We start from the raw sequence: 25,322 nt of genomic DNA, 5'->3' as shown, positions 1-25,322 counted from the left end.
GGCTAACACTATGCAGGATGCTTGGCATTTGCCAGAGGACACCAGGAATGGCAAATTCGCCATTGGCTTTGAAACATACGTTGCTCCTTTCACTTTCTTAAGTGTGTACCCTGGTCTATATTTCGGAGTCTCTCACACTCCTAGTAATCACCATATGGTAGTTAAACTTAAGACCACCATAAAACTTTTTTTCAAAAATACTTTATAGTTTAGAATTGCAACAGAGAAACGGGGTGGTGGCAATCCCCCCCGTGCAAGGAATCCGCTGGCACTACCAAACCCGTACGTTCAGATGAGGAGGCAAGGGCATGTGTAGCTTCACTGGATAGAAACAAAGATGTCACGGTGGTGCTCAACCAGTTGTAAGAACAATGTTACAGCGTGAAGAAGTAGAAATAAGAAGGCGGCACTCACCAGGTCAATCTTCTTTTATTAAACACCCGTGGGCAGGGAGGTGTGACAAGGCATCACTCACGGCGACGGGCCGTTTCGCGCAGTCCTGCGCTTCCTCTAGCCGTGTGAGGGACGCCGGCAGCTGTAACAAATTAAATACCTAGCCGCCAACGTCATGTGATACAATGTGTCATGTGACGAGGGGGTGTGTGTGGGCGTGCATGACGCCGCGATCGCGAGTCCGGCTGAGGTGATAGGACACACCTCCAAAAGGCTCGGGCATCGCGAAAGCGCTGCCGATGCACTGGGTAAGTGATTATCATAAAAACAATTGTGCAGACACATAATGTACACAAACGAACAATGTAAGACCATCATTTGAAATTAGAAAAATTGTACAGGCAAGGAGGATTTATATGCACTTTAAACATTGGACTGTTATGCCTAGATGAAGACAGCCATGTCATTTTTGTCATTTAGACCTATCGGGCCCTCTGCCTCTGTTTTAAGTATCCATTTTGCCTCACGGCGCAGAAGTTCCCTATGTCTATCGCCTCCATCTGTTTTAGGCATGACACGTTCAATCCCTGCAAATGTAAGAGAGTTGGGGTCGCCAGCGTGGGCATCTCGTATGTGTTTTATCAATCTTAGTGAACCTTTTCCGGATGTTATGGAATGATGGTGCTCTCTGAACCGTATGTAGAGTGGTCTGATTGTCTTACCGATATAAAATCGTCTGCATGTGCAAAATATGACATAGACTACATAGTCCGTTTTACAACTGATGAATTGTTCCACCATAGTGGTGACCCCCCCTATGTTTAATGATCTTGTTCTTAAGTGAAATCTGCAAAAATTGCAATGGTGGCAGGTGAAGTTGCCTTTTGGGATCTCTCTATCTAACCAGGTAGTTTTTTTGTCACTGAATTTGCTATTAACTAATAGATCTCTCATGGTGGGGTTGCGTTTAAATGAAATCATGGGCCTATGTGCAGTAACCTTCCTTAACTCAGGATCTCTTTCAAGTATAACCCAATTCTTTTGTATGGCTTTGCGTATATTTCTTTCGTTTGGGCAGAAGTCGAAAGTGAAGGTGAATCTATCGCTATTTCTTTTTGTTTCCCTCCTATATAATAATTGATGTCTGTCTAATTTTGTTGCTTTATCGTAAGCTGTCTTAATGATGTTTTCTGGATAACCCCTTAATCTAAGTCTGTCCTTCAGTTCAAGGGCTTGTTTATGGAAAGACTCATCGGAATCATTTATACGTCTCAGACGGACGAACTGTCCATATGGTACAGCTTTTTTTACGTGATCGGGGTGGGCGCTATTATAATGCAATAACGCATTTGTGGCTGTTGGCTTACGGTAGCCACTCACTTTGATTTGGTCTGCCACTGTGTCAAGTTTAGTAACATCAACAACGGTACATTTGGCATGAGTACTTCACCTCTCTTCGGTTGTAGTATTCCGTAGTCCTATTAAAAAGTCCACATTTAATTTTCCATTGGCGCCCTGTGCTCTTCACAGATGAAAGCAGGTTCACACTGAGCACGTGACAGACATGAAAGTGTTTGAAGACGCCGTGAAGAGCGTTCAGCTGCCTGTAACATCCTTCAGCATGACCGGTTTTGCGTTGGGTCAATAATGGTAAGGGATGGAATTTCTTTGGAAGGCCGCACAGCCCTCTGTGTGATCGCTAAAGGTAACCTGACTGCCATTAGGTACTGAGATGGGATCCTCAGACCCCTTGTGAGACCATATGCTGCTGCGGTTGGCCCTGGATTCCTCCTAATGCAGAACAGTGCTAGACCTCATTTGGCTGGAGTGTGTCAGCAGTTCCTGCAAGATGAGGGCATTGAAGCTATGGACTGAACCCCTTGTTCCCCAGACCTGAATCCAATTGAGCACATCTGGGACATCATGTCTCGCTCCATCCACCAACATGACGTTGCACCACAGACTGTCCAGTAGTTGGCGGATGCTTTAGTCCAGGTCTGGGAGGAGATCCCTTAGGAGACCATCTGCAACCTCATCAGGAGAATGCCGAGGTGTTGTAAGGAGGTCCTACAGTTACATGGTGGCCACAAATGTAGGCCTCCATTGGTTAACAGATTTGATTTTACATTTTAAACAATACAAACATTACCCCATTTGGGGAAACATCCCACTTTTGTGCCAGTTAATAGTTAGAACTGATAGAGATCCAAATTCCATCAATAGATGCATTAGTGCTCCCAGGGAAGGTCCAGTGTCTCCCAGAAACCGTAGGGCGTTATCTGCATATAATGCTATTTTGTTATGTAACTGACCATATCGAAACCCCACAATATCAGCAGACAACCTGACCGCAGCCGCCAATGGTTGTATAGCAATGGAGAACAGCATAGGCGATAGGGGGCAGCCCTGACGGGAACCCATAGTAAGGGGAAACCGCTCAGAAAGCTCTCCATTCGCCCATTTTCTCGCCCGCGGGGCAGAGTACATCAACTTGACCAAGGTGATGAATCCCGGGCTAAAGCCCATCGCCTGCATGACCTTCCAGAGGTAGGACCACTCAATGCTATCAAATGCCTTGTTGGCGCCCAGTGTTAAAACTGCTCTCTGGCTGGCATTATCTGCGGGGAACTGTAAACTGAGGAGCCCACTTTCTCCCCTTCCTCAAATAATCTTTGTTTTGTAAACATTCGTTTTCTAGCTGCCACCTCTAACTAACAAATTGTCAATAAAGTCCATCTCTGCCCTGTGCATTTCCAATTGCATAGTCTTATCTAGTGCAATGGACCTAGACTTAGTAACACTCACATATTTCATCAGGACACCCCTTAAAATCCTCATAGTTTCCCACATCCATTGCAGTGAGTCACTCTCAGCATTCTCCCCAAAGAATTGAGTAAGGTCGCTAGGGACATTACCCGCAACCTGCGGTTGTGTCAGCCAAAAGGGATTAATCTTCCACAACCTGACCGAGATGTGAGATTCCCCTCGAGTGGTGATGGTGATTAACATAGGCGAGTGGGCAGATAGCGTTCTTGGGAGATGCTGAACATCAGTCACTCGAGGCAACGTTCCAGAGTTCCCCAATGCCAAGTCAATCCAGGAGAGAGAGGCAGAAGTTGAGAAGCAACAGGAGTATTGTCTAGAGTGTGGGTACCGAACTTTCCATAAGTCTATCGTGCCCACCTCTGAGAGTAATGTACCAAAAGGAGTCACTCCCCCAATATTCCCATCTGTCGTTAATCTATGTCTGTCAAGGCCTTCATGAGGGCCATGATATCTCCGGATGTCTTGCAATATATGCCATCACTAAGTTCCATACCACATTTGTATAGGAAGCGGGACATAGACCATAACGAACAGAAAGGAGAACATACGGATTTTGCATCTATGCAGATATGTGCCCTATTTTCTAGGTCATCAGTTTTATCTCAATCTCGGACTGTGCACATCTGGAAGCTTTTTTACATTTTGTCATGTCATCCTCAAGTTCTGAAGTTCTTTGCTCTACTTATCTAGTGTGTTCAGATATTTTATGCACGTCATGTTGCAGAATATATAGGTCGTTCCTCATGCCCTCCACCTGCTGTGTGAGGGAGCTGATGGTGGTATTACAGTAGGCTACTGCCATCAAAATGTCTGCAATGGTGGGTTCAGCAGCCTGTGGGGAGACCCTAGCTGACCTGGGTGTCTGTACAGTCATTTGGTCATTCACCTCCATATTATCTGAGAGCTCATCTTACGACAGATCCAGGTCCCTGCTGACGGGTCTAGCTGTCATGTAGCTGCCATGTATTTTCAGGAGGGCCCGATCGGCCTCCCCATGTCTGCCTGGCAAAGCATCCCAGCATCTGTGATATCCTTTTGGCGGCGGGAGGGTGCGGGAGTGGATGCACAGATGCCATCTTGGAAATCTGCACCGCAAAATGCTTTCACGCTTTGGCTGCCTTTAGAAGGCATATTATGGAGCTGTGCCGCAACGTGCCAGGTGATGTCTGCAGAAGGATTGCTGGTTTTGGAGCCAGGGTTCGGGCAAGTACTGGAGAAAAGCATGGTAATCGGTGGGACCTCTCCCTACATGCATCTCACTGCATGCTCAGCCATGCCCCTTCAATGGCAATATTTAATTCATTCAGATCTAGGATGTGTTATTTGAGTGTTCCCTTTATTTTTTGAGCAGTGTATATAGTGAAACCTCACCAAAAAACAGCTCTTTGAGAATACAAACCAACCACCTTTTTGAGATGGCTATAGTTTTAGACCAGTTTTCAATTTTCAATGGTCATCTCAAAAAAATTTCCCTGTATATTTATACTCTGAATATACAGTATATTAAATTTACTGTGTTTCCCTGAAAGTAAGATAGTGTGGCTTATTTATAAAGGGTCCACGGATCGCACTTTCGTCGGTGACAGGTATTTAACTGGGATTGGGTCGCACGCGACCGGGTTGTGGCGCAATTGCGCTGGCTTTCATGCAACAGCAATCAGGCGACGATCCGACTGATTCGGACTGAGCGCAGGATTTAATATTCAAATTGTGTCGCAACCAATGCACTTACATACACCGGGAAGAAGAAGCTGTACTCTGGTTGACCTTAGTGGGGAAGCAACAGATGCAGGAAAACGGCGCACGATCTTTGTGAATTGCGACACAGTGCATTGACGTTGGACAATGCACTTCGGGTGAACTCTGTCGGACAGGTAAGTAAATGTGCCCCAGTATCTTAGATTCATTTTTGCTCCTAAAGAGGCACTAAGGCCCCTTCCACACTGCATTTCACGTCAGAGTTTGATCAGGGTGCGATCAGTTTTTGGTCAGTGAAAAACGCGCATTTTGCATCAGAGTGCAATCAGTTTTCAGTCAGAGTTTGTTCAGTGTCTCAGTTTTTCACGCGCGTTTTTGATGCAATTTCATTGCGTTTTTCACGCGCAGAAAACGCGCGTGAAATGGACTCAGGACTGAGCTCTATCTTTTCTATGGCAATTGATGCGTGAAAAACGCATTGCACTTGCATTGCACTTGCAAGTGTCTCAGAGTGCAATGCGTTTTTGATGCATCTCCATAGACTTGTATGGTGCGTTTTTCACGCGCGTGACTTGCAAAAGTAGAGCATGTCGAGATTTAAACGCGCGTTAAAAAAAATGCAAGTCTGAAAAGACCTATTGGTTACAATGGGTCAGAGTGCAATGCAAGTTCTGCGCGTCAAAAGCACGCGCAGAAAACGCGCGTGAAAAACGCAAGTGTGAAAGGGGCCTAAGTCTTATTTCAGGGGATGTCTTCCTTAACCATGACCAAAAAAAATCAACAACTTCTCCAATATCCTTATAACTCTACAAACTCAGGATTTCATGAATCCATAGTTTCTGTTTGTATCCCTGTTTAGATATGTGTTTAGATCTGTGTTTAGATCTTAATCATATTAGAAACAAGATTTCAGACTGACGCACCAATGAATGAATTCAACAATGAATATGACCCGGTGTTATTTACAGGCTTACAGTAAAACTGGTGTTCTCTCCAGAAGACAAAATAATTTCATTTGTCTAAATGCTTGTTCTGATCTGCAAACACAAATGTAAATGGCCATTTAGCTTTCCTGAGCTTTCTAATTTCCTGAAAGAGAATATGACTAAATATGAGTCGGCAGATATTTTTAGTGCAGCTGAAATGACAAATCAATACCAGCAATGAATAATAATTGTGTTTTTTTTACATTTCAGGCTAAAGTTTTGTATGATTTTGTTGCTGAACCTGGAAATAATGAACTAACCGTGAAAGAAGGGGAAATTCTCACAATTACCAATAAGGTTAGAAATAAAGATTTTTTTTTTCAAAGTTTGTATTGTTCTGTTCTTGTTACCTTGTATATATTGCCCTACTTATGTATGGTCATATGACATCCTGCTATTCCCCATGTGCCGTGCATTACATCAAACACATTACTGCTTGGAGGGACATGTAGATGTTCTTGGCACACCCCTCCAATCAGTGACCGTGGTATTCACAAAGTGGGAATACATTCAGTAATGAGTGTATCACCTCCGAACCTCCTCGGAGTCCACAGTAAAATGGGACATTGCAGATATTCCACAAATTGTCTGCTAGTGGGTCACTTGACTGGAAGGAGAGGACAGCTTAAAAGGGGAAGTACAATATTTGTACTTGCCTTGGTAAATAAAAATATCTTCCGTTCTCACCCTTTTTAAGTTTTCTACTTGAAAATATATGTTGAGGAGTGTTTAAGATATCCTAAACAGAAGACACAATTTCAGAGCATATATATAAAATAAAGTCACTTTGGCTAGTTTTTTTTTTTTCTTTTATTGCTCTCTACTTCCTGATCCCAACACCTGAAATAACCATTTACCAGGCATTTCCTGTTTATTCATAAAATACCTAATAGGAAAAACGGCCTGGAACCCAAGAAGCATTAGGAAATTAAGTGATGAGGTTTTTTCCCCCAAACTGATTTTTATTTTTTTAAATGAATTTTTTTTTTTTACATTTTCAGACATCCTCCTAAATATTTTGTATATTAATAGTGTGCTTATTTTTATTATTGGATTTTTAGAATACACCACATTCAAGAGCTTGTTTTTTTCCAGTTTATATAGGCATCTGAATATATGTATTATATAATATACACTCACCGGCCACTTTATTAGGTACACCTGTCCAACTGCTCGTTAACACTTAATTTCTAATCAGCCAATCACATGGCGGCAACTCAGTGCATTTGGGCATGTAGACATGGTCAAGACAATCTCCTGCAGTTCAAACCGAGCATCGGTATGGGAAAGAAAGGTGATTTGAGTGCCTTTGAACGTGGCATGGTTGTTGGTGCCAGAAGGGCTGGTCTGAGTATTTCAGAAACTGCTGATCTACTGGGATTTTCACGCACAACCATCTCTAGGGTTTACAGAGAATGGTCCGGAAAAAAAAAACATCCAGTGAGCGGCAGTTCTGTGGGCGGAAATGCCTTGTTGATGCCAGAGGTCAGAGGAGAATGGGCAGACTGGTTCGAGCTGATAGAAAGGCAACAGTGACTCAAATCGCCACCCGTTACAACCAAGGTAGGCAGAAGAGCATCTCTGAACGCACAGTACGTCGAACTTTGAGGCAGATGGGCTACAGCAGCAGAAGACCACACCGGGTGCCACTCCTTTCAGCTAAGAACAGGAAACTGAGGCTACAATTTGCACAAGCTCATTGAAATAGGACAGTAGAAGATTGGAAAAACGTTGCCTGGTCTGATGAGTCTCGATTTCTGCTGCGACATTCGGATGGTAGGGTCAGAATTTGGCGTCAACAACATGAAAGCATGAAAGCATGGATCCATCCTGCCTTGTATCAACGGTTCAGGCTGGTGGTGGTGGTGTCATGGTGTGGGGAATATTTTCTTGGCACTCTTTGGGCCCCTTGGTACCAATTGAGCATCGTTGCAACGCCACAGCCTACCTGAGTATTGTTGCTGACCATGTCCATCCCTTTATGACCACAATGTACCCAACATCTGATGGCTACTTTCAGCAGGATAATGCGCCATGTCATAAAGCTGGAATCATCTCACACTGGTTTCTTGAACATGACAATGAGTTCACTGTACTCAAATGGCCTCCACAGTCACCAGATCTCAATCCAATAGAGCATCTTTGGGATGTGGTGGAACGGGAGATTCGCATAATGGATGTGCAGCCGACAAATCTGCGGCAACTGTGTGATGCCATCTTGTCAATATGGACCAAAATCTCTGAGGAATGCTTCCAGCACCTTGTTGAATCTATGCCACGAAGAATTGAGCAAGTTCTGAAGGCAAAAGGGGGGCAACCCGTTACTAGCATGATGTACCTAATAAAGTGGCCGGTGAGTGTGTGTATATATATATATGTAAATATATATATATGTATATATATATATGTATATATGTATATATATATATATTTTTTTTTTTTTTATATAGTCTGATTTTTAGATGCTTCTTTGAGATGCATATACTATTAAATTTAACTGCACTTATTACTTTTTTATTTTGTTGACCGTGCAGTAAACATGAGGGATAAATATTGTAATAATTTTATATTACCGTAATTTAATAAATGAAAGAATGTTACGGTATTAACTTTTGCTGACATTGTATAACCAATTAATCTTTTTTTTTCCTGTTACCTTATTTTTACTTACTGGCACAATATTATTAGGCTTTCAGGTGCCATACCTCAGTACTCAGGACATACTTTAGTACCAAAAAAATGCATTTAGCAAACACCTTCTCTATCCAACCTCTTAGATGCAATGCTCATTATTTATCCAGACATCTGTTGGTTTATTCATATTCGTATAAGAACACTGTCCTATTATTATACTGAAAGCCAGATCACTACACATTGTAGGAAAGGGGTTAGAAGTTGTGATTTCCATGTCCAATCAGTCATTGTAAGTATCCATGATGCAAGTTTTTGTTCTTTCTTTTGGAGGCAGGAAATTTCTGTCAGTGTTGTAGTCATAATGCAAGGATTTCAGTAAGCTATCTTGGGGATGATGTATTTAGTGTAAATGGAATTTCCTGTTAAAGGTTACCATAATTGTAAAGTACTTAACTACTTTGGACAGCATGATGAATTAGTCATTAGCACTGCTACTTTACAGCATCAGGGTCTGGACATAAAGCGTAACGTAAAACCTAAATTATCATATGTGATTCCCCCTTTAAAAACAAACAGAATGATGCCTATCTTGTGTTGCTCAACCAGAGTTATGGTATTTTCTGTTTTGAAGCTGCTTGTCAAAGATCTTTTTCACTAGCACTGTGCAACATCCCCCACCGGGGCCTAGCCCTTGAGGTGAGGCCTGGAGACAGCCGGGGCCCGCGGTACCGGAGTGGCTGGCGGTTGCGGCCTAAGCACGCTATTGTCACGGTGCTTGGTACGGGGGAACCGGAGGGCTGTCCTACAGCCTGGCAGGTCTCCAGCAGGGTGGTGTTGGCAAGAAAAGATGAGGGAGAGGCTGCTATAGCGGATCTCCCTGGGGCAACCCCTTAATGTCCCGAGTGTGAGTCTCTGGGTGATGGACAGGGTGCCGGTGATGAAGGCAGCCGTATTAGCAGGGACCAGACGGAGACCGAAGTTGAGGAAAACAACTTACAGTTCTTTATTTGAACCGCAGGAACCGCAGCAACGTGCCTTTAACAGGTAGATGGAGTGCCGAGATGTGAGTTGGAGGGAGCCTCAGGAGATAGTTCACCAGCCTGGATGTAGAGGGCAGGCTGGGAGGCAGCTGTGTCCTGGTAGGAAGCTTCAGCTTATCCTGTAGGGCTTCAGGTATCACCTTCAAAGGTAAGATGATACCCCTTTTCCTCACTACACTAACTCTAGTCTAATGCTCCACTCTTCAGAAGCAGGGGCTAGGCTCTTCCTGCTCTGGTATGGGCTAGACAGAGATTACTCACTCACTCACTGATTCTCCTACAACAGAATCTCTCTGAAAAGATCTCTGGAAAGACCCAGAACATACCTGGCCAGGGGGATTTTATTACCTCCCTTTGGTCAGGTGGTGGCTGCTCCTCCAATCACATCTCAGCTTACAGAGCACAGGATGTAACACATATCATTGGATGACAGCATCTTGCATTATACAAAATACTTAACTCCTGCCTTGCCAGGCAGGATTAACCACTGCAATACCCCTATGTCCTATAAAGACCATGTAATGTAATGGGATTACATGCAGGTGGGACGTATTCGCAAACCCTCCCTCGCCATTGCATCGGCGAGGGTGTTGCAACTGAATTGAGGGTGCCCTAACTTACCATAATACTTTGTGTCCTCACATTCATTAAATAAATTCACTGAACACTTAATAGGGGACATAGAGCATGTATATGTAGAATAGCCTGGCAGCTGTTATCACATGGAGGAGAATGTAATAAGTTGTAGAAACCACAGTGAAACAGTTACATGAAGTGTATAGTCTGTGCTTTGCGCGCACTAAGGTTTAATAGCACTATACAGAAAGTGCCCAGAGTAGATGGTGGGGTAGGGGTGCAGCGGAGTCTTTGACACAGCTTGAGGTACAGAGAGAGTGACCGATATAGTTCTGTGGAATGACAGACTGGGATGAAGAGACTCATAGAGAACATGGGAGATCTTTTACCTCACTATTCTTTGTAGGAGACTAATGCATCCACAGAGGAACATACTCGGCTCTGCTACTTGTCACAGCAACACAGAAAGAATGGTCACGTGACCTCCTCTGTGGGCAGAAAACAGTAGCCTATCCCCTCTTTCTGTCCATATCTGTAAACAATATCTATAATGCGTTCTCTGCATGAGCTCATCAATCATTTTTATGCACTGCTCAAAAAAATAAAGGGAACACTTAAAGGAAACCTACCATTGAGAATGCTGTTGCTACACTGATGCAGGATCATATCTTGGTTGATCCCTGAGTTGAGTGATATTGCTGAAAAAACTATTATAACATTCAGGACCTTGGGAAAGCTGAGACAAAAAATATGAGACAAAAGACAGCAGCGGTGATTGCATCATCTTCTCCTTCAGAGAAAAACTCTCCTGCTATGAGAAGCTCAGAAGCAAGCGCTGAAGGAGCCATAGAAGGGGCAGAGCTTCATTATTATAATGTTATATCTGTTTTATCAGCAAAACCACTCAGCACAGGCATTAACCAAGATATGATGACTGTGGTGCATCAGTGTAGCTACAGCATTCTCAAGGTATGTTTGCTTCATACTGCATTAAAACAAATGGTAGGTTTCCTTTAACCCCTTAAGGACGCAGGGTATTTTCGCTCATTTCTCGCTCTCCACCTTTATAAATCCATACCTTTTTCATTTTTCCATGTACAGAGCTGCGTGAGGTGAGCTTTTTAATACATTTTCAAAAATTAAAGGAATGTGCACAAATAAGAAAAAAAAATTTTTGCCATCTTCTGAATTTTTCATACTTTGGTGCACGGTGAGGTGTCATTTTTTGCGAAATGAGCTGATGATTTTGTTGCTAACATTTTGAGGACTGTGCGACATTTTGATAATTTTTTTGTCATGTAAAAAGGTGTAAAAGTCGCATTTCGGACATTTGGGCGCCATTTCCCGTTTCGGAGGTCACCGCCATCAATAACCATTTTAATATTTTGCTAGATCGGGCATTTTGGGATGCGGCGATACCTAATGTGTCTGTGATTTTTACTGTTTATTATATTTTATATCAGTTCTAGGGAAAAGGGGGGTGATTTGAACTTTTTTTTTCTTTTTTTTGTCACTATTTCTTAGACCATCTAGGGTACAGTAACCCTAGATGGTCAGATCTTTCCTACCGTACACTGCAATACAACTGTATCGCAGTATATGACATTTCTGCACACTATACATTACAATGAGCCACTGGCTCATTGTAATGAATAGGCAGAAGCCATTCAGCCTCCGGTCAAACGAAGACCCGAAGCTGTCATGGCAACCGATCGACCCCCCCCCCCCCCAATGTGGTTCGGGGGAGCGGCGATTTGAGGAAGCATGGCCGCCATGCGCTGCCATGCTTTCGGTGCCGCCACCGGAAAAAAACAGGTTAACACAGACCGTGAGTGAAAGCGATGGGGTCTTTGTTGCAATAGGCAGCAAAGCCCATCTCTGTATAAAGAGGGCTCAGCCCGTGAGCCCTCTTCATACACCCTTCATAGCTCCGTGGCGGATATATCCATCACAAAGCGTGAGGGGGTTAAACAACACAGTGCATCCCCATTCACACTTCTGTGAAATCAACCTGTCCAGTTATGCATATTGATGAGTGGACCTATTGAGGTTTCGTCCAGACCGGAACCGCAAAATTATGTTAGGGGTTGGGTATAGGGACCGTACCTGAACCCTCACAAATGAACCATTTTCTTATGGATCTTCGCTGTGATATTCCACTTTTTAAGTACCATTCCATCGCCAGACTTACATGGGATATTGATTTTCATTTTCTTTGATCATTTTTTATGTTTTATTATTCTCAACACGTTCCACTATGTAATGAATGAAAAAGAATTTTAACTAAAATATTTAATTGTGATCTAGGATACTTTAGTGTACCATTTATTTCTTTTTGGCAGTATTCTAACAGATCAAGCATTTTGGAATGTGGGTATACCAAACCTATTTTTGATTATGGTTTTTTTTTTTTTTTACATATATATTTAGGTTGTAAGGAAATGCATTTGATTTGACCTTTTTTTTTTTTTTTTTTTTCCTTGAAAAAAAATGTAAAATTTCTTAGTTACATAAACCCTAGGAAGTCTGACAGAAGTCATCTACGATGCTACCCATGTACTATTAAGAAGCTTATTGTTATTTTGTGTTAAATTGGACCTGGTAAAATTAGTGGCATCTTTTGCGGGGTCATCTCAAGTACACTTCCTAGTATGGTCTTAAAACGTGCTAGATGTGGAAACAACGGCTAACACACGTCCGCGAAAGAACCCGTTCATGTGCAGAAGGCCAAACTCGATTCCATGATTCTCTACGTAGGTGTTCTCTTTTATTGTAGTTCTGGCTGTGATGTAAATGAGGTGACTGCTGAAAACCTCTAGAGAATTAACAGGTGTCATTCTATTTTTAAGCCTAGTGGCCAAAGATAAATATTCAGGACATGGTAACTTTTACAAAATACTGTATAGATAGTGACATGAAGAAATCATACATTAACAGATACAGGCGGTCCCCTACTTAAGGACACCCGACTTACAGACAACCCATAGTTACAGACAGACCCCTCTCACCTCTGGTGAAGCTTTCTGAATGCTTTACTATAGTCCCAGATTGCAATGATCAGCTGTATGGTGTCTGTAATGAAGCTTTATTGATAAGCCTTGGTCCCATTACAGCAAAAAATGTTTAAACTCCAATTGTCACTGGGGCCAAATTTTTACAAAATTTTACAAAATATACAGTTTCGACTTACAAACAAATTCAACTTAAGAACAAACCTCCGGACCCTATCTTGTATGTAACCCGGGGACTGCCTGTATATTATTTAATTTAAAAACGGAGTTATAAAGAGGTCATACTTGTGGTGACGAGTCATGTGCTCCCTCTGATTCAGAGAAACTTACTCTGCAATATGTCACAGTGTATAAAAATAGCTGGTCACGTGTTTCTCATAGAATGACATCATTTCTTGACAGGAACGGTAATCTTTTCTTTGGTAGCTGTCACAATACCATAAAGTTCACAGTCCATTCGCTTTATTACTATCTCATGACTGCTCTACCTGTCTGAATGCATTGTCTTGAGGGAGTTCAATAAAACTATGAGAGAATTACGACTGCCTTACTCAGAAAATCTAAAGTACCTGTAGTAGGGATAAATTCTTAGTTGAACACAACTACATTTCCCTGTGTTTTATGTAGATTTACTGAATCATGAGTTGTGGATCATAAAATTTTACCAATTTTTTTTTTTTGCCAAGAGCCAAGACTTTTTCATTTTTATTGCCTGTAGTATTTGCTTTTTGTGTGTGATGTGTTTTTATCAGCACCATTTTAGGTCAATTTAGGTAAATTCTGTATTGAGAAACTGAAAAAAAATAAAATAAAATAAAAATAGGGAAATAAATACAAATACTCATTGTTATATTGGCTTTCTTTTTACCGTGTTCATTCTGAAGTACAGAATGATTCTCTTCATACTGATTGATTTGGACAAGTTTTAATAGCACTTGACTATTTAATTTCTTTGAGTGTGGGGGTGGTGGTCAGGGGTATTTTTGAAGAAGGAAATAGCTTGTGTTGCATTACTTTTTACAATGAAAAAACATCTGGTGTTAGCAGTCTGCTTGCGTTTCCCACTTTCTTGCATATCCCTGTTCCCTGTTCTCAGGCTTTGTTGACAATGGTATTGGCAACGCCCACTTGTCATTTTCTGGGTTGTAGATGGATTCACTCAATGCATCCCTGTGAGAGATCTGATCTAATGTATCTCCTCAAGTACAGAGAATGTCACAATCTTTCTTCCATCTCTCTTTTGTTCCCAGCACAGAGAACACAACGACCTTCACAAACATCCACTTCCACCTGTGGTTCCATCCTATGTGGTTGTGGTTTCAGACTGTCGCCAATTTTAATATTGAGGGCTTGTCCTTAAAATAGAAAAAATGGGTCTCAATTACAGGTTAAATGTAGAAAATTTCATTTCATTTACCTTAAATTAAGAAAAGGAATCTACTTAGACGTGACAGTTCTGGGAGGGCCTTTACCCTGTGTTAGAAATTGTAGACAATTCAGACTGTCCAAGAAGACAGAGGAGGCTAGACCAAAGGGTAAGTCTGGGAATGCTGCATAGAAGACTTGCCACACCCTTCCAGTCATGTTCTGCTGAGGACCTAATAAAGAAGCAGTTTCCTCTTGTGCCATGACCAACTAGAAGTACACGGCTTCCTGTTAAGGAGGAAGGAGTCAAATATTTGTTTAATTTTTTTTTCTCTTGTGTGTTTGATAGTAACACCCACATCCATTATTTCAGTCTTACGCTCTCTATATTTCTAATGTTTTCTTTCTTGTCCACTGCCTTGGTTATATAGACCTGATTAATTGTTGATTACTATGGGGAAAAACATTAAGCAAATCTATTGATGTTCTCTTTTGTCTTTTACTATATTTGTTATATGGTAATTTTTTTGCACTGCTTATTTTGTCATCATGTGTAAGTTAACAGCTATACAATGGGGCAGGTAAGGTCAGATTTATGAAAATGGAATGTAACATACAGGGGCTTTTATTACTGCTTTAAAGATCCTGCATTTCAAACCATGACTTGCTTCTGAAACCAAATTCCTATACTCTTGCAGGACATTGGTGGCGGATGGATAGAAGCAAAGAACAACCAAGGTGATAGAGGGCTTGTACCAACAGATTATGTAGAGGTAAGTGATATACTGGTATTTATGTTCAATAAGTAACTCAGTTTCAAATGCTGGAATGCAGCTGGACAGTCCCTAATAAGATATAAGCCATAGCAAAACACTCATGTGAACATTATGATTTAACTGCAATTACAGAATCTACCTTTTTTCTGGACTTGTAGTACATTAAAATATGGTGAACATAGCACAGAGATTCTTTTGCTGGCATTTTTCTAAAGAGAAATGAAACATTGTATTTTTTATTTTTGAGAAATTATATTTATTTTGTAGCATAAATTATATGCAAACTATACAATTCACTTATATGAAAGCTATTATTACATACATACCATATTTTTCTTACTATGCATTTTTTAGCATGATACAATATTGCTAAAAGGGTTTTCTATTTGATAGTCAGTGACGTCTGCAGTATCAGATCCAGACTGCTTTCTTACTGATTATAAGATGCACTTTTAAAACTCTTTATCTGATCACTAGGAGAGCTGAGCAGATGTACATTTATCTTCCTCCCTAGCAGGATATGAAGCTGGGTGTACTGTACACTTCACATTTACCCTATTTACAGAATACTGTGTAGGATACCCTGTCTCCGCCATCCAGGTCCTCAAATAGGCAGCAGTAGATGAAAGAGAAACAATTTAGGGACCTTTCATGAAGTTATAGTATGTTGAGAAAAGTGTAGAAGTAACATGTTAGTTAGCAAAAATAAAAATAAAAATCCTTCTGAGATGTTAAATACTTTTGTGTAAAAAAACAAAAGTGCTTAAGGAATGATACCTTTATTGGCTAACCAAAAAAATATATTTGCTGCAAGCTTTTAGGGCACACAGGTCCTTTCATCAGACAGGGTTTCAAACCCCCTACCTCCAATCATTCATTGGCATTAAAGGGGTTTTACCATAAAACAAGTTAGGTACTATCTACAGCACAGGGCCTAAAGTATGCAAGTAGTTAGAGTTGTTATATATATATATGTATATATGAGGTGTGGAGCATGAGTGTGGGAAGCCGGGGGACCACGACAGGTACTTTCTTGCGGCCACTGATGCCATGTTCACACTTGTGGCTGGACTGGAAGTGTCAGCTGTCACGTGGCCACAGTGGTCATAGGAGCAGGAATGGGTGACATTACAGCTGAACAGTATTGTTCTTACTTTGGGGGCCACCAATAATTACAACTAGCCAATCGTGTATACTAGAGACACGGGGTATAGGGTAATGTGTTACATCTGAGATAAGGTAATCTTAGTTTAAAGAAAAAAGAGCAGATGTAATATTCTGAATATAAATTTTATTTAGACATAACAATACAAGAGTAAAAACAATTAAAAACCACAAATGGGTCAAAACTCAGGTCCCCCAGGTGTACATTTAGGCATCACCAAATTCATAATTGTACAAAAATGTCTATAAATATATGTGCTTAAGCAAACTTGAGCGTATCTTGTGTAAAAGATTTTTTACATTCAATCATAACGCGTATCACATGTCAATTAAAGTGCATAGTGAATTCATATAGAAACTCAAGTGCAAAGTTTAGCAATAAAGTGCAAATTATAAACGTTTTAAGAGCTATTACCAGTAATCTGGGTCCTGGGGGAGAAGGTAGGAAGGCCCCACGCGTATCGCCCGCTTTAGCTTTAGCGGGCGATACGCGTGGGGCCTTCCTACCTTCTCCCCCAGGACCCAGATTACTGGTAATATCTCTTAAAACGTTTATAATTTGCACTTTATTGCTAAACTTTGCACTTGAGTTTCTATATGAATTCACTATGCACTTTAATTGACATGTGATACGCGTTATGATTGAATGTAAAAAATCTTTTACACAAGATACGCTCAAGTTTGCTTAAGCACATATATTTATAGACATTTTTGTACAATTATGAATTTGGTGATGCCTAAATGTACACCTGGGGGACCTGAGTTTTGACCCATTTGTGGTTTTTAATTGTTTTTACTCTTGTATTGTTATGTCTAAATAAAATTTATATTCAGAATATTACATCTGCTCTTTTTTCTTTAAACTAAAACTAGCCAATCGTGTAAACTAGGAGGCCTCTCCAAGTGTACCCTTTTATCTAATTTCTGTTTGATTTTTTCTAAATACAACTATTTTACAGCGTGTTGCATTGAAGTTTTTTTAATAGTTTGTATCAGATGGTGCTTCTTCAAGTAATACTGCAGCTGATTTGGCTTTTTTGGATTCCCTCTCTGGAAGTATTGCACAGCATGCTGCGACCAATAACGGCGAACAGGTATGTCTATTGCGACATGTTTATGTTGTTATGGCATGTGATTTTTAAGATTATATATAATGTTCATTTATTTGATATGTACTGTATATACCATTATAGTAATAGCCATCCTGAATATAAGCACTGAATTTTACCACAAAACTTATTAACTCAAGTATAAGCCTAGGGAGGGAAATGTAGAAACTACTAAAAAATAAAAATATATCAAATTACATTAATTGAGGCATCAGTGGGCAGCAGTCTCCCCTCATTAATGAAATGCAGTAGACACAAGTCATAAAAAATTAATGGCTTTATCAGCTTCCAGTGCAGCAGTGTGCACAGAGACCGTTCTGTGCTCTTTGCCCATGCACACTGTATGAGATGGGATGGCGCCGCCTGATGATATCATACTCGGTGCGCATGGAAGAGTGCACAGATCTGTCTCTACCTGCAACAATGTGGTAATTAATTGTATGTGTGTCTTGCATACATACAATTGATTTTCTGCGCCTGTCATGGACCCACATTCTGCCGGCTTGTAAACTGCAGGCACCTTCCAACCCCAGGCCCTGCTTACTCAAGTATCAGCATAAAAGCTAAGATAGAAGCATGTGCTCAAAAGTTAGCTTATTCTTGGGTGTACATACGTTACATATAAGTGGCATGAAATTGGTTTTTAAACTTGTGAAAAGAACATTGAAGTGGTTATGGAATCACCAACTACTTATGGCAACGTGATACTGGACAGAAGAAACTGAGTGTTGTAGGAAAAGATTGAGTAGAACCTGATGTACAGTCATTTAGACACTGGGGGTCATTTACTAAGGGCCCTATTCGCGTTTTCCCGACGTGTTACCCGAATATTTCCGATTTGCGCCGATTTTCCCTGTATTGCCCTGGGATTTTGGCGCATGCGATCGGATTGTGTCGCATCGGCGCCGGCATGCACGCGAAGGAAATCGGGGGCCGTGGCCGAGCGAGAACCTGACGGATTCGGAAAAACCGCCGCATTTAAAACAATAAAAGTGTCGCTTAGGACGCGCTTACCTTCACTTGGTCCGGTCCGGTGAACTTGAGTGCGATCAGATGCTTTTCAGCGCAGCAGCGCCACCTGGTGGACGGCGGAGGAACTGCCTTAGTGAATCCCGGCCGGACCCGAATCCACCGCAGAGAACGCGCCGCTGGATTACAAACGGACCGGGTAAGTAAATCTGCCCCACTGTGTGGCTAAATAACTGCTCTCTGTGTTTGATTGTGCGTACTCCAATAGGCCATGACAAGGTGACTGACTGCTGTGCTTGTTTAATAATTTGGTCCCTATTATTTAATACAGTATGCTGTGTACAAACAAGGGAATGTCATTGAAATGGAGAGTAGGTAGATGATGTGAGGGGAGAGGGTCATAGTTTATAGCAATCATTTGCTGAGTTTACAGCTTGCAGGTCCACAAGAGAAAATTAAAAGCGCATTTTCCGGCATTCGTTCTCTATGAAGAAGGACACATTTCTTATTATTAAACATTAAGAGAATAAATTCCTGTTGAGCTTCTTGAGATTTAATAACCTCTGCTAATAGTTTTTCTATTATGTTCTTATCGGTCAAGATAAAGTTAGTTTTAGATTACTGTGCTCATACCTCTGTGGTAGGTCAAGGTTGTACTTTTATTTGATGGAGGTGATAGCAGAAATATGTCTCCTATGAAAACAGTTCGACAGTCATTGAAGGCTTTTGGGACAAGTTCAAACTCTGTTCACGTTACAATAGTTGTTTTTTTGTTTAGCTGATTTTAGCTCTCTTTTCTGGGGTGTCTATTAGGCCCTGATCGTGAGAGTCTCGTGCAGGAGGATAATGCGGGTCCTTGTTGGCTTATGCTGCAGAGCTATGGATACGCAGGCTGCTGTCTACAGGAAAATATAATAGGGCTATCCTCTTCTAGAAATAACTCCAAATTTGAGGCAGTACAAAACTATAGTATGGTCTTATAAACTTGTATTTTAAATATCAGTCATAAGAAGTATGTAATCTTGCCATTTGTGAAGTCCTTAGTTTATTAAGCATTTTTATAATATAATAATCTATTTATATATAGCGCCATCATATTCCTTAGCTATATGCATTCATTCATACCTTTCATATTTTTAATGTTAAGGCTCAAGCTACAAATGACCCATGGTCAAGTTGGAATCCACCTAAACCTGCAACCAACAACTCAAGTGACCCTTGGGGTGCAAACCAGAAAAACTCCACATCAGACAACTGGGATACTGCATTTGGTCATCCACAGGCATACCAGGGTCCAGGTGAGATGAACATGGTATTCAGTCATATTAGTCATATATATATATATATATTTTTTTTACATCAAAACATTTTTATTGATGATTTTGTGTTTTTCAAAAACAATACAGTTACACAATACAAACATTCATATATGCATAATTACACAGACCAATAGGCCAGCTAAACATCTGGCACGACAGACAACACATAACCTAACACTCAACCCCCCCAGCCGGTCGCAGCCAGCTAACTCCCCTAGTCATATATTTATATAATATCAAACGTGCCTCTGGGCAAGTAATTTGTTTTTGTTTTGTTTTGTTTTGTTTTTGGTCCTTGTTTTTTTACTGGTTCTAGACCAGTGGTGAAAATGTGCATTCGAGTTGTGGTTTCTGCTCTGTAACATACATTTTTATCTTGCTGTTTGTATGGGTGAGGTTACTACATCTATGAGACCAGCGGCAGGAGTGGCCTTCTCCCAATACAACTGCCAAGACCAGTGATAACTGTTCTTGAAAGTTTTCCCCATTTGATATCAAATCGTAGGTGTTTGACAAAGAGTCTTGGTCTTTAGAAGGCTTGGTAACCCATATATGTTACTTATGACAAAAATGTATTCATCTTTTTTCTTCATTTGCATTCTGTTTTTGACATCTTGGTTTAACCATTCAAATTCTTTGGCCTCTCCCTTTTTCACATTACTGTTATTTACAGAATCCTCACAACTCCATTGAAATTATTATAGTATTTTAGTGTAGAATAGGGCTCTACCGTAGCTTCTTCTTCCGACAATACAAAATTGATCTTTTGCCTAAATACTTTTGAAGAACCCCTCCCCCCCTTTTTTTTTCTTTTTTATAAAATTAGGAGCTGTTGATGATGATGAGTGGGATGATGACTGGGATGATCCAAAATCCTCTCCGCCTGGTTACCTCGGCTACAAAGATTCAGAGACCTCAGATGTTGGAGCAGCTCAAAGGGCTGGAGGAAAGCAAAGCTCTATGAAGATACCTCTTAACAAGTACAAGAAATTTAGATTTTTACATCGTACTGATTATAATAATGTGATGCAATTTCACCTTCCATATATTGCTGTCAGTTTATTGTAAGCTACAAAATTAAAGATCATGAGGGAAGTTACCTCTTCTCCTCTGCATGCAATATGTCCTAACCTAACGTGAAGCTACAGCACAGAAGGGCTCTGGTAATGCCTTCAAAGCACCCTCTGGCTTATTAGCATAATTGTAAAAGTTGGTTTTGGAAGGAAGTAAGGAGGCAATGGGTAGCAAATATAAGAAAAATACTACAGCCATGGTGCCTGGATCTATTAGTAAGTGCCCCTGGTTTATGTATGACCAGGTCAGCGGCTAATTTGCACCCTGGATGTACATTTTCAACCTCACCTGCTGTCATCGTTGACAACTGTCCAGATGTCCAACCCAGCTGTATACAACAGTCATAATAGCCATGATCCCAGCTGTTCAACCCTTTGACAGCGGCGTCTATAGGGATTCTGTATCTGGCCCCACCTCCCCCATGCCAGATTCACGGGTGTTCTGTATGGCAGCCCGGGGTTCAGGCGAGAACGTGTCTGAGACAGGATCTGTCAGTGTGCACGTCAGCCTATGCATGTGCATAGGCTGACTGCTGTAATACACTGCCATACATCAGTATATCAGCAATAACCACTTTTATATTTTGATAGGTATCACCACATCCCAAAATCCCCTAACATGTTTGTGATTTTTACTTTTTATTTAGTTTTACATCAGTTCTTGGGAAAAGGGGGGGGGGATTTAAATTTTTTATATTTTTTTTATTTTATTTTTTTTAGACCCTCTAGGGTACTTCAAACCTTGATGGTCTGATCGTTCCTACCGTATACTGCAAATACGACTGTATTGCAGTATATGACGTTTTTACATAGGATTCATGAGCCAGTGGTTCATTGTAACGAATCTTCAGAAACCATGCAGCGCCAATGCCCTGCCATTTTTTAAATGCCACCAGCGCCTTTGCCGGCGACAATCAAGGAGTTAAAGCCAGTGATTGGTGCTAGCACCGACCACGGGTGTTAACGATGGGTGTTTGCTGCAATATGAAGTCTGTATGAAGAGGGCTTACCCCATGAGCCCTCTTCATTAAATCCTTAATGGATATATCTCTCAGTGAGCGTTAATGCCAGTCGTTTTGGGTCGGTAGGATATATTGTTCTGTTAGACACTGCACTGAGCTGCTCTCTGCCTCTAGCCCACAACCCTTGCATTCCAAGAGGAGCTCACACAGAGACACATACTAGCAGAATGTCCGGTAGCTAAATGAAAGTGTATGTAAACCCTGTGCCCTGATGATCTAATAACATCTACTTAGAGAGTACACTATGGAATTTAGTGATAGGAGCTAAAACTGCAAAACTTGTAAAATTGTAAAACAAGGGGGTTAAAAATTATTACATTTTTTGTGAATAGATTTGTAAGCCTAATAAAACTTGTAACTTTTTTATGTTTACAGAGATGTGTTAGGGCTTGTTATCTGCGGGACAAATTGCACTTTTTGAGTGATGCCATTTAATATTCCATGCAATGTACTGGAAAACTGGAAAAGTGCTGTGAAATTGACAAAAAAAAACACATTTGTTCCGTTTTCTTTTGGGCTCTGTCTTTATGGAATTTATTTTGCGCTCCAAATGACACTTTTTCAGTATTTTTGGGGTCGCTACAATCCACAGGAATACCAAATTTATATAGGTTTTAATGGATTTAAACAGTTTCACACTTTGGGGTACGGACTTATGTAAGATTTTTTGCGGTATGTGCTGGCATATTAATTTATAGCAATTTGGGCCCTATATGACTGTTCAATCGTTTGATTCAAATATTCACCGATTAACAAATGAGGGAAAAGTGGTGATTTGGCGCTTTTTTCCCAATATGGTGTTCACGGAATAATCTTTTTTATATTTTGATAGAACAGGCATTTTGGGACATACCAACATATTATGTTTATGATTTTCACTGTTTATTTCTATATGTGTTCTAGGGAAAGGGGGTGATTTAAAGTTTTCCTTTTGTTTAAAATTATAGTACGTCCTGCTGCAAGTAGAGGTTACAGAAGACATATGGTTAATTTTAGTCTAACCGTCCAAATAAGTTACTATGTGTTGAGCATAACCTCTAGAAATCAGAAAATCACTAATTTCTTCAAAATTTTCACCAAATTTGAAATTTTTCCATAAATAAATGCAAAATATATTGCTAAGGTGAAGTTCTAAATGAGCTGGGTCCTTAAGGGGTTAAATGTAAAAATAAAAAGTTATGGCTTTCGGAAGGTGAAGAGTAAAAAACGGAAACACAAAAACAGAAAAGGGCTAAGGCTTCTAAAAGTTAAATCAAAGCATAGTCAGGTGTTAAAATTGCCCAAAGTCCACTTCTAAATCCCATTAAGAACTTGTGGTTTGATTTGAAAACTGTTGTTCGCAAATGTCCTCCAACCAATCTGACTGAGCTAAAAATATTTCGCAAATAATTAAAAGGGAAAATATTTCAGCCTCATGATGTGCAAAGTTGTAAGCATCATTCCCCAACAGACTGGCAGCTGTTATTGCACTTAAAGGTGGTCCAACAAAGTATTGACTCGAGGGGGGATGAATACAATTTCACAATTACGTCACAATTTTTCATTTCTTTCCATTTTTTTTCGCATTTTTTTCAGACTTTCACTTAAAATCATATCCATATTTGGTAGCAGTTGCTCTTGAGCATTTCTAAATGCTTCATTTAAACCTCCTACACAGAAGAAGTAATTGCACGTCCATGAACTGCAATAGGTTGCGCTTTTGCATCAGAAATGAAAGTTTACACATTAATTTGGTTTAGGGATATTATAGGCTTTGAATAAGGTTACATTTGTTATGGTAGTGGTTATGACAGGAGGCATGCATAAAATAATGTCTGCATTGACACCTTAATTCGTTGGAAGGCATTAGGACATAGAACATCACAGGTAGTCCCTAGTGACAGATGTGGCATAATAATTGTTTTGCTATTGTAGGTTCAAATGTCCATACACTCCTGGCACCAAAAAGGGGATTAATAATTTCATTCAAAGATAACATATCTTTTGTGTTTTTTTTTTTGTGTTTTTGGAGTATTTCTAAGTTTAAGCTATTTTTTTAATAGATTCCCTGGTTTTGGAAAGTCTGGAGTTGAACAGTATCTGTTATCCAAACAGATAACAAAACCCAAAGAAAAAATATCCATTATTGTAAGTCTTCCTCTATTGTACGTTGTGCGGCTTAAGGTTATCTCATTAGAAGTTTGAGGGTGCCCATTTACTGTTTATTTTTTATATTTTGCTCCGTAAGTCCCTCTATGGACATTGAGACTCTTGAGACCCACAGAACTGCTTGGAGGGGATAACATATGGGGATGGCGGCGGCATATGGATAAAAACCAGCAACGCGCCGTGCTACTTACTTTATGCACTTCGCTCTGCTGCTCCTTCCCCCGGAGAAGTGCATGCTCCCGATCCTCCGCTGTGCGGCGTGCACAATGTAAGAAGCACATCGCACAACAGCTCATGAAATGGGGGGAAGGAGTTCGGGCGGTGAATGCAATGTGATTAGAAAAGTTTTTAGACTTTACAGTTACCTCTTTAAGTTAACCCAGACATATGGCCTGGCTATGATTGGACAAGAGGCTCTGCCCCTGGCCAATCCTAGCCATAGCTAGTTGCGAGGGGCATTAATTTGCTGGATTGACCCATATGTCTGGGTCTAACGGGATGCCCCTGAGCCAGAACTAAAAATTTGGGCCTGCTACTATCTAATTATAGGTCTGTGTAATAGTGCAAAGATGTATTTGTAATTGTGTTTAATAATATATGTGTATAGGTCACTGTAACTGTAATGCATGTTGGTGACAATGTAAAACTGACATAGAATTTATCTGTCAGGTTAGGGTCACATCTGTGTTGTACAGCAGCAACACTATAGAGATGATTCAGCCTAAGATGCTGGGCTGCTAGTAATAATGCATTAGAGGAGAGCTCAGTCTTATGGGAAGTGAGGGAAAGCTGCTCTGACCTCAGTGCCCTTAGCTTATTTCACAACCAGAAGGTGTCCGCCCATAATTTTACAGAAAGGGGGCTGATAGATGTATCAGGCTGGATCTCTGTCTAGGAAGAAGCCAATAGCATGATATAGGTATTGTTGGGATTGTTGTAAAAGGCTCTATTCAGCAATACTAAAACTATTTTTGTCCATGTAAATTCAGAATTATGCTTTAAATATAAAACATTGTCTAACGAGAAATTGATTATTTTCGCAGATAGGAGATTATGGGCCAATGTGGGTTTACCCAACGGCAACATTCGACTGTGTTGTAGCCGATCCACGTAAGGGAACCAAAATGTACGGTCTGAAGAGTTACATAGAATATCAACTAACTTCAACGGTAAGTAAGATAAAAGAAACAAAATAATTTAATATTTAAATGCC

General features: G+C 40.6%; 1 protein-coding gene across 2 annotated transcripts in view; it reads left to right on the top strand.

The window, feature by feature from the left end:
- The window catches only part of SNX9 (sorting nexin 9), an 84,573-nt gene that overhangs the window by 32,235 nt on the left and 27,016 nt on the right, over nucleotides 1-25,322 (top strand). For both annotated transcript variants that reach the window (XM_072141050.1, XM_072141049.1), the window contains exons 2-8: nucleotides 6,114-6,200; nucleotides 15,228-15,302; nucleotides 17,456-17,563; nucleotides 19,695-19,845; nucleotides 20,693-20,846; nucleotides 24,004-24,088; nucleotides 25,153-25,278. In XM_072141050.1, coding sequence (XP_071997151.1) covers nucleotides 6,114-6,200; nucleotides 15,228-15,302; nucleotides 17,456-17,563; nucleotides 19,695-19,845; nucleotides 20,693-20,846; nucleotides 24,004-24,088; nucleotides 25,153-25,278 — 786 coding nt within the window. The remainder of the gene's footprint in view (nucleotides 1-6,113; nucleotides 6,201-15,227; nucleotides 15,303-17,455; nucleotides 17,564-19,694; nucleotides 19,846-20,692; nucleotides 20,847-24,003; nucleotides 24,089-25,152; nucleotides 25,279-25,322) is intronic.

Source organism: Engystomops pustulosus, chromosome 3 (genome assembly GCF_040894005.1).
Source record: "Engystomops pustulosus chromosome 3, aEngPut4.maternal, whole genome shotgun sequence".
NCBI lineage: Eukaryota > Metazoa > Chordata > Amphibia > Anura > Leptodactylidae > Engystomops > Engystomops pustulosus.
Note: the sequence above shows the minus strand (reverse complement) of the source record. Positions and strands in the feature narration are given on the sequence as shown.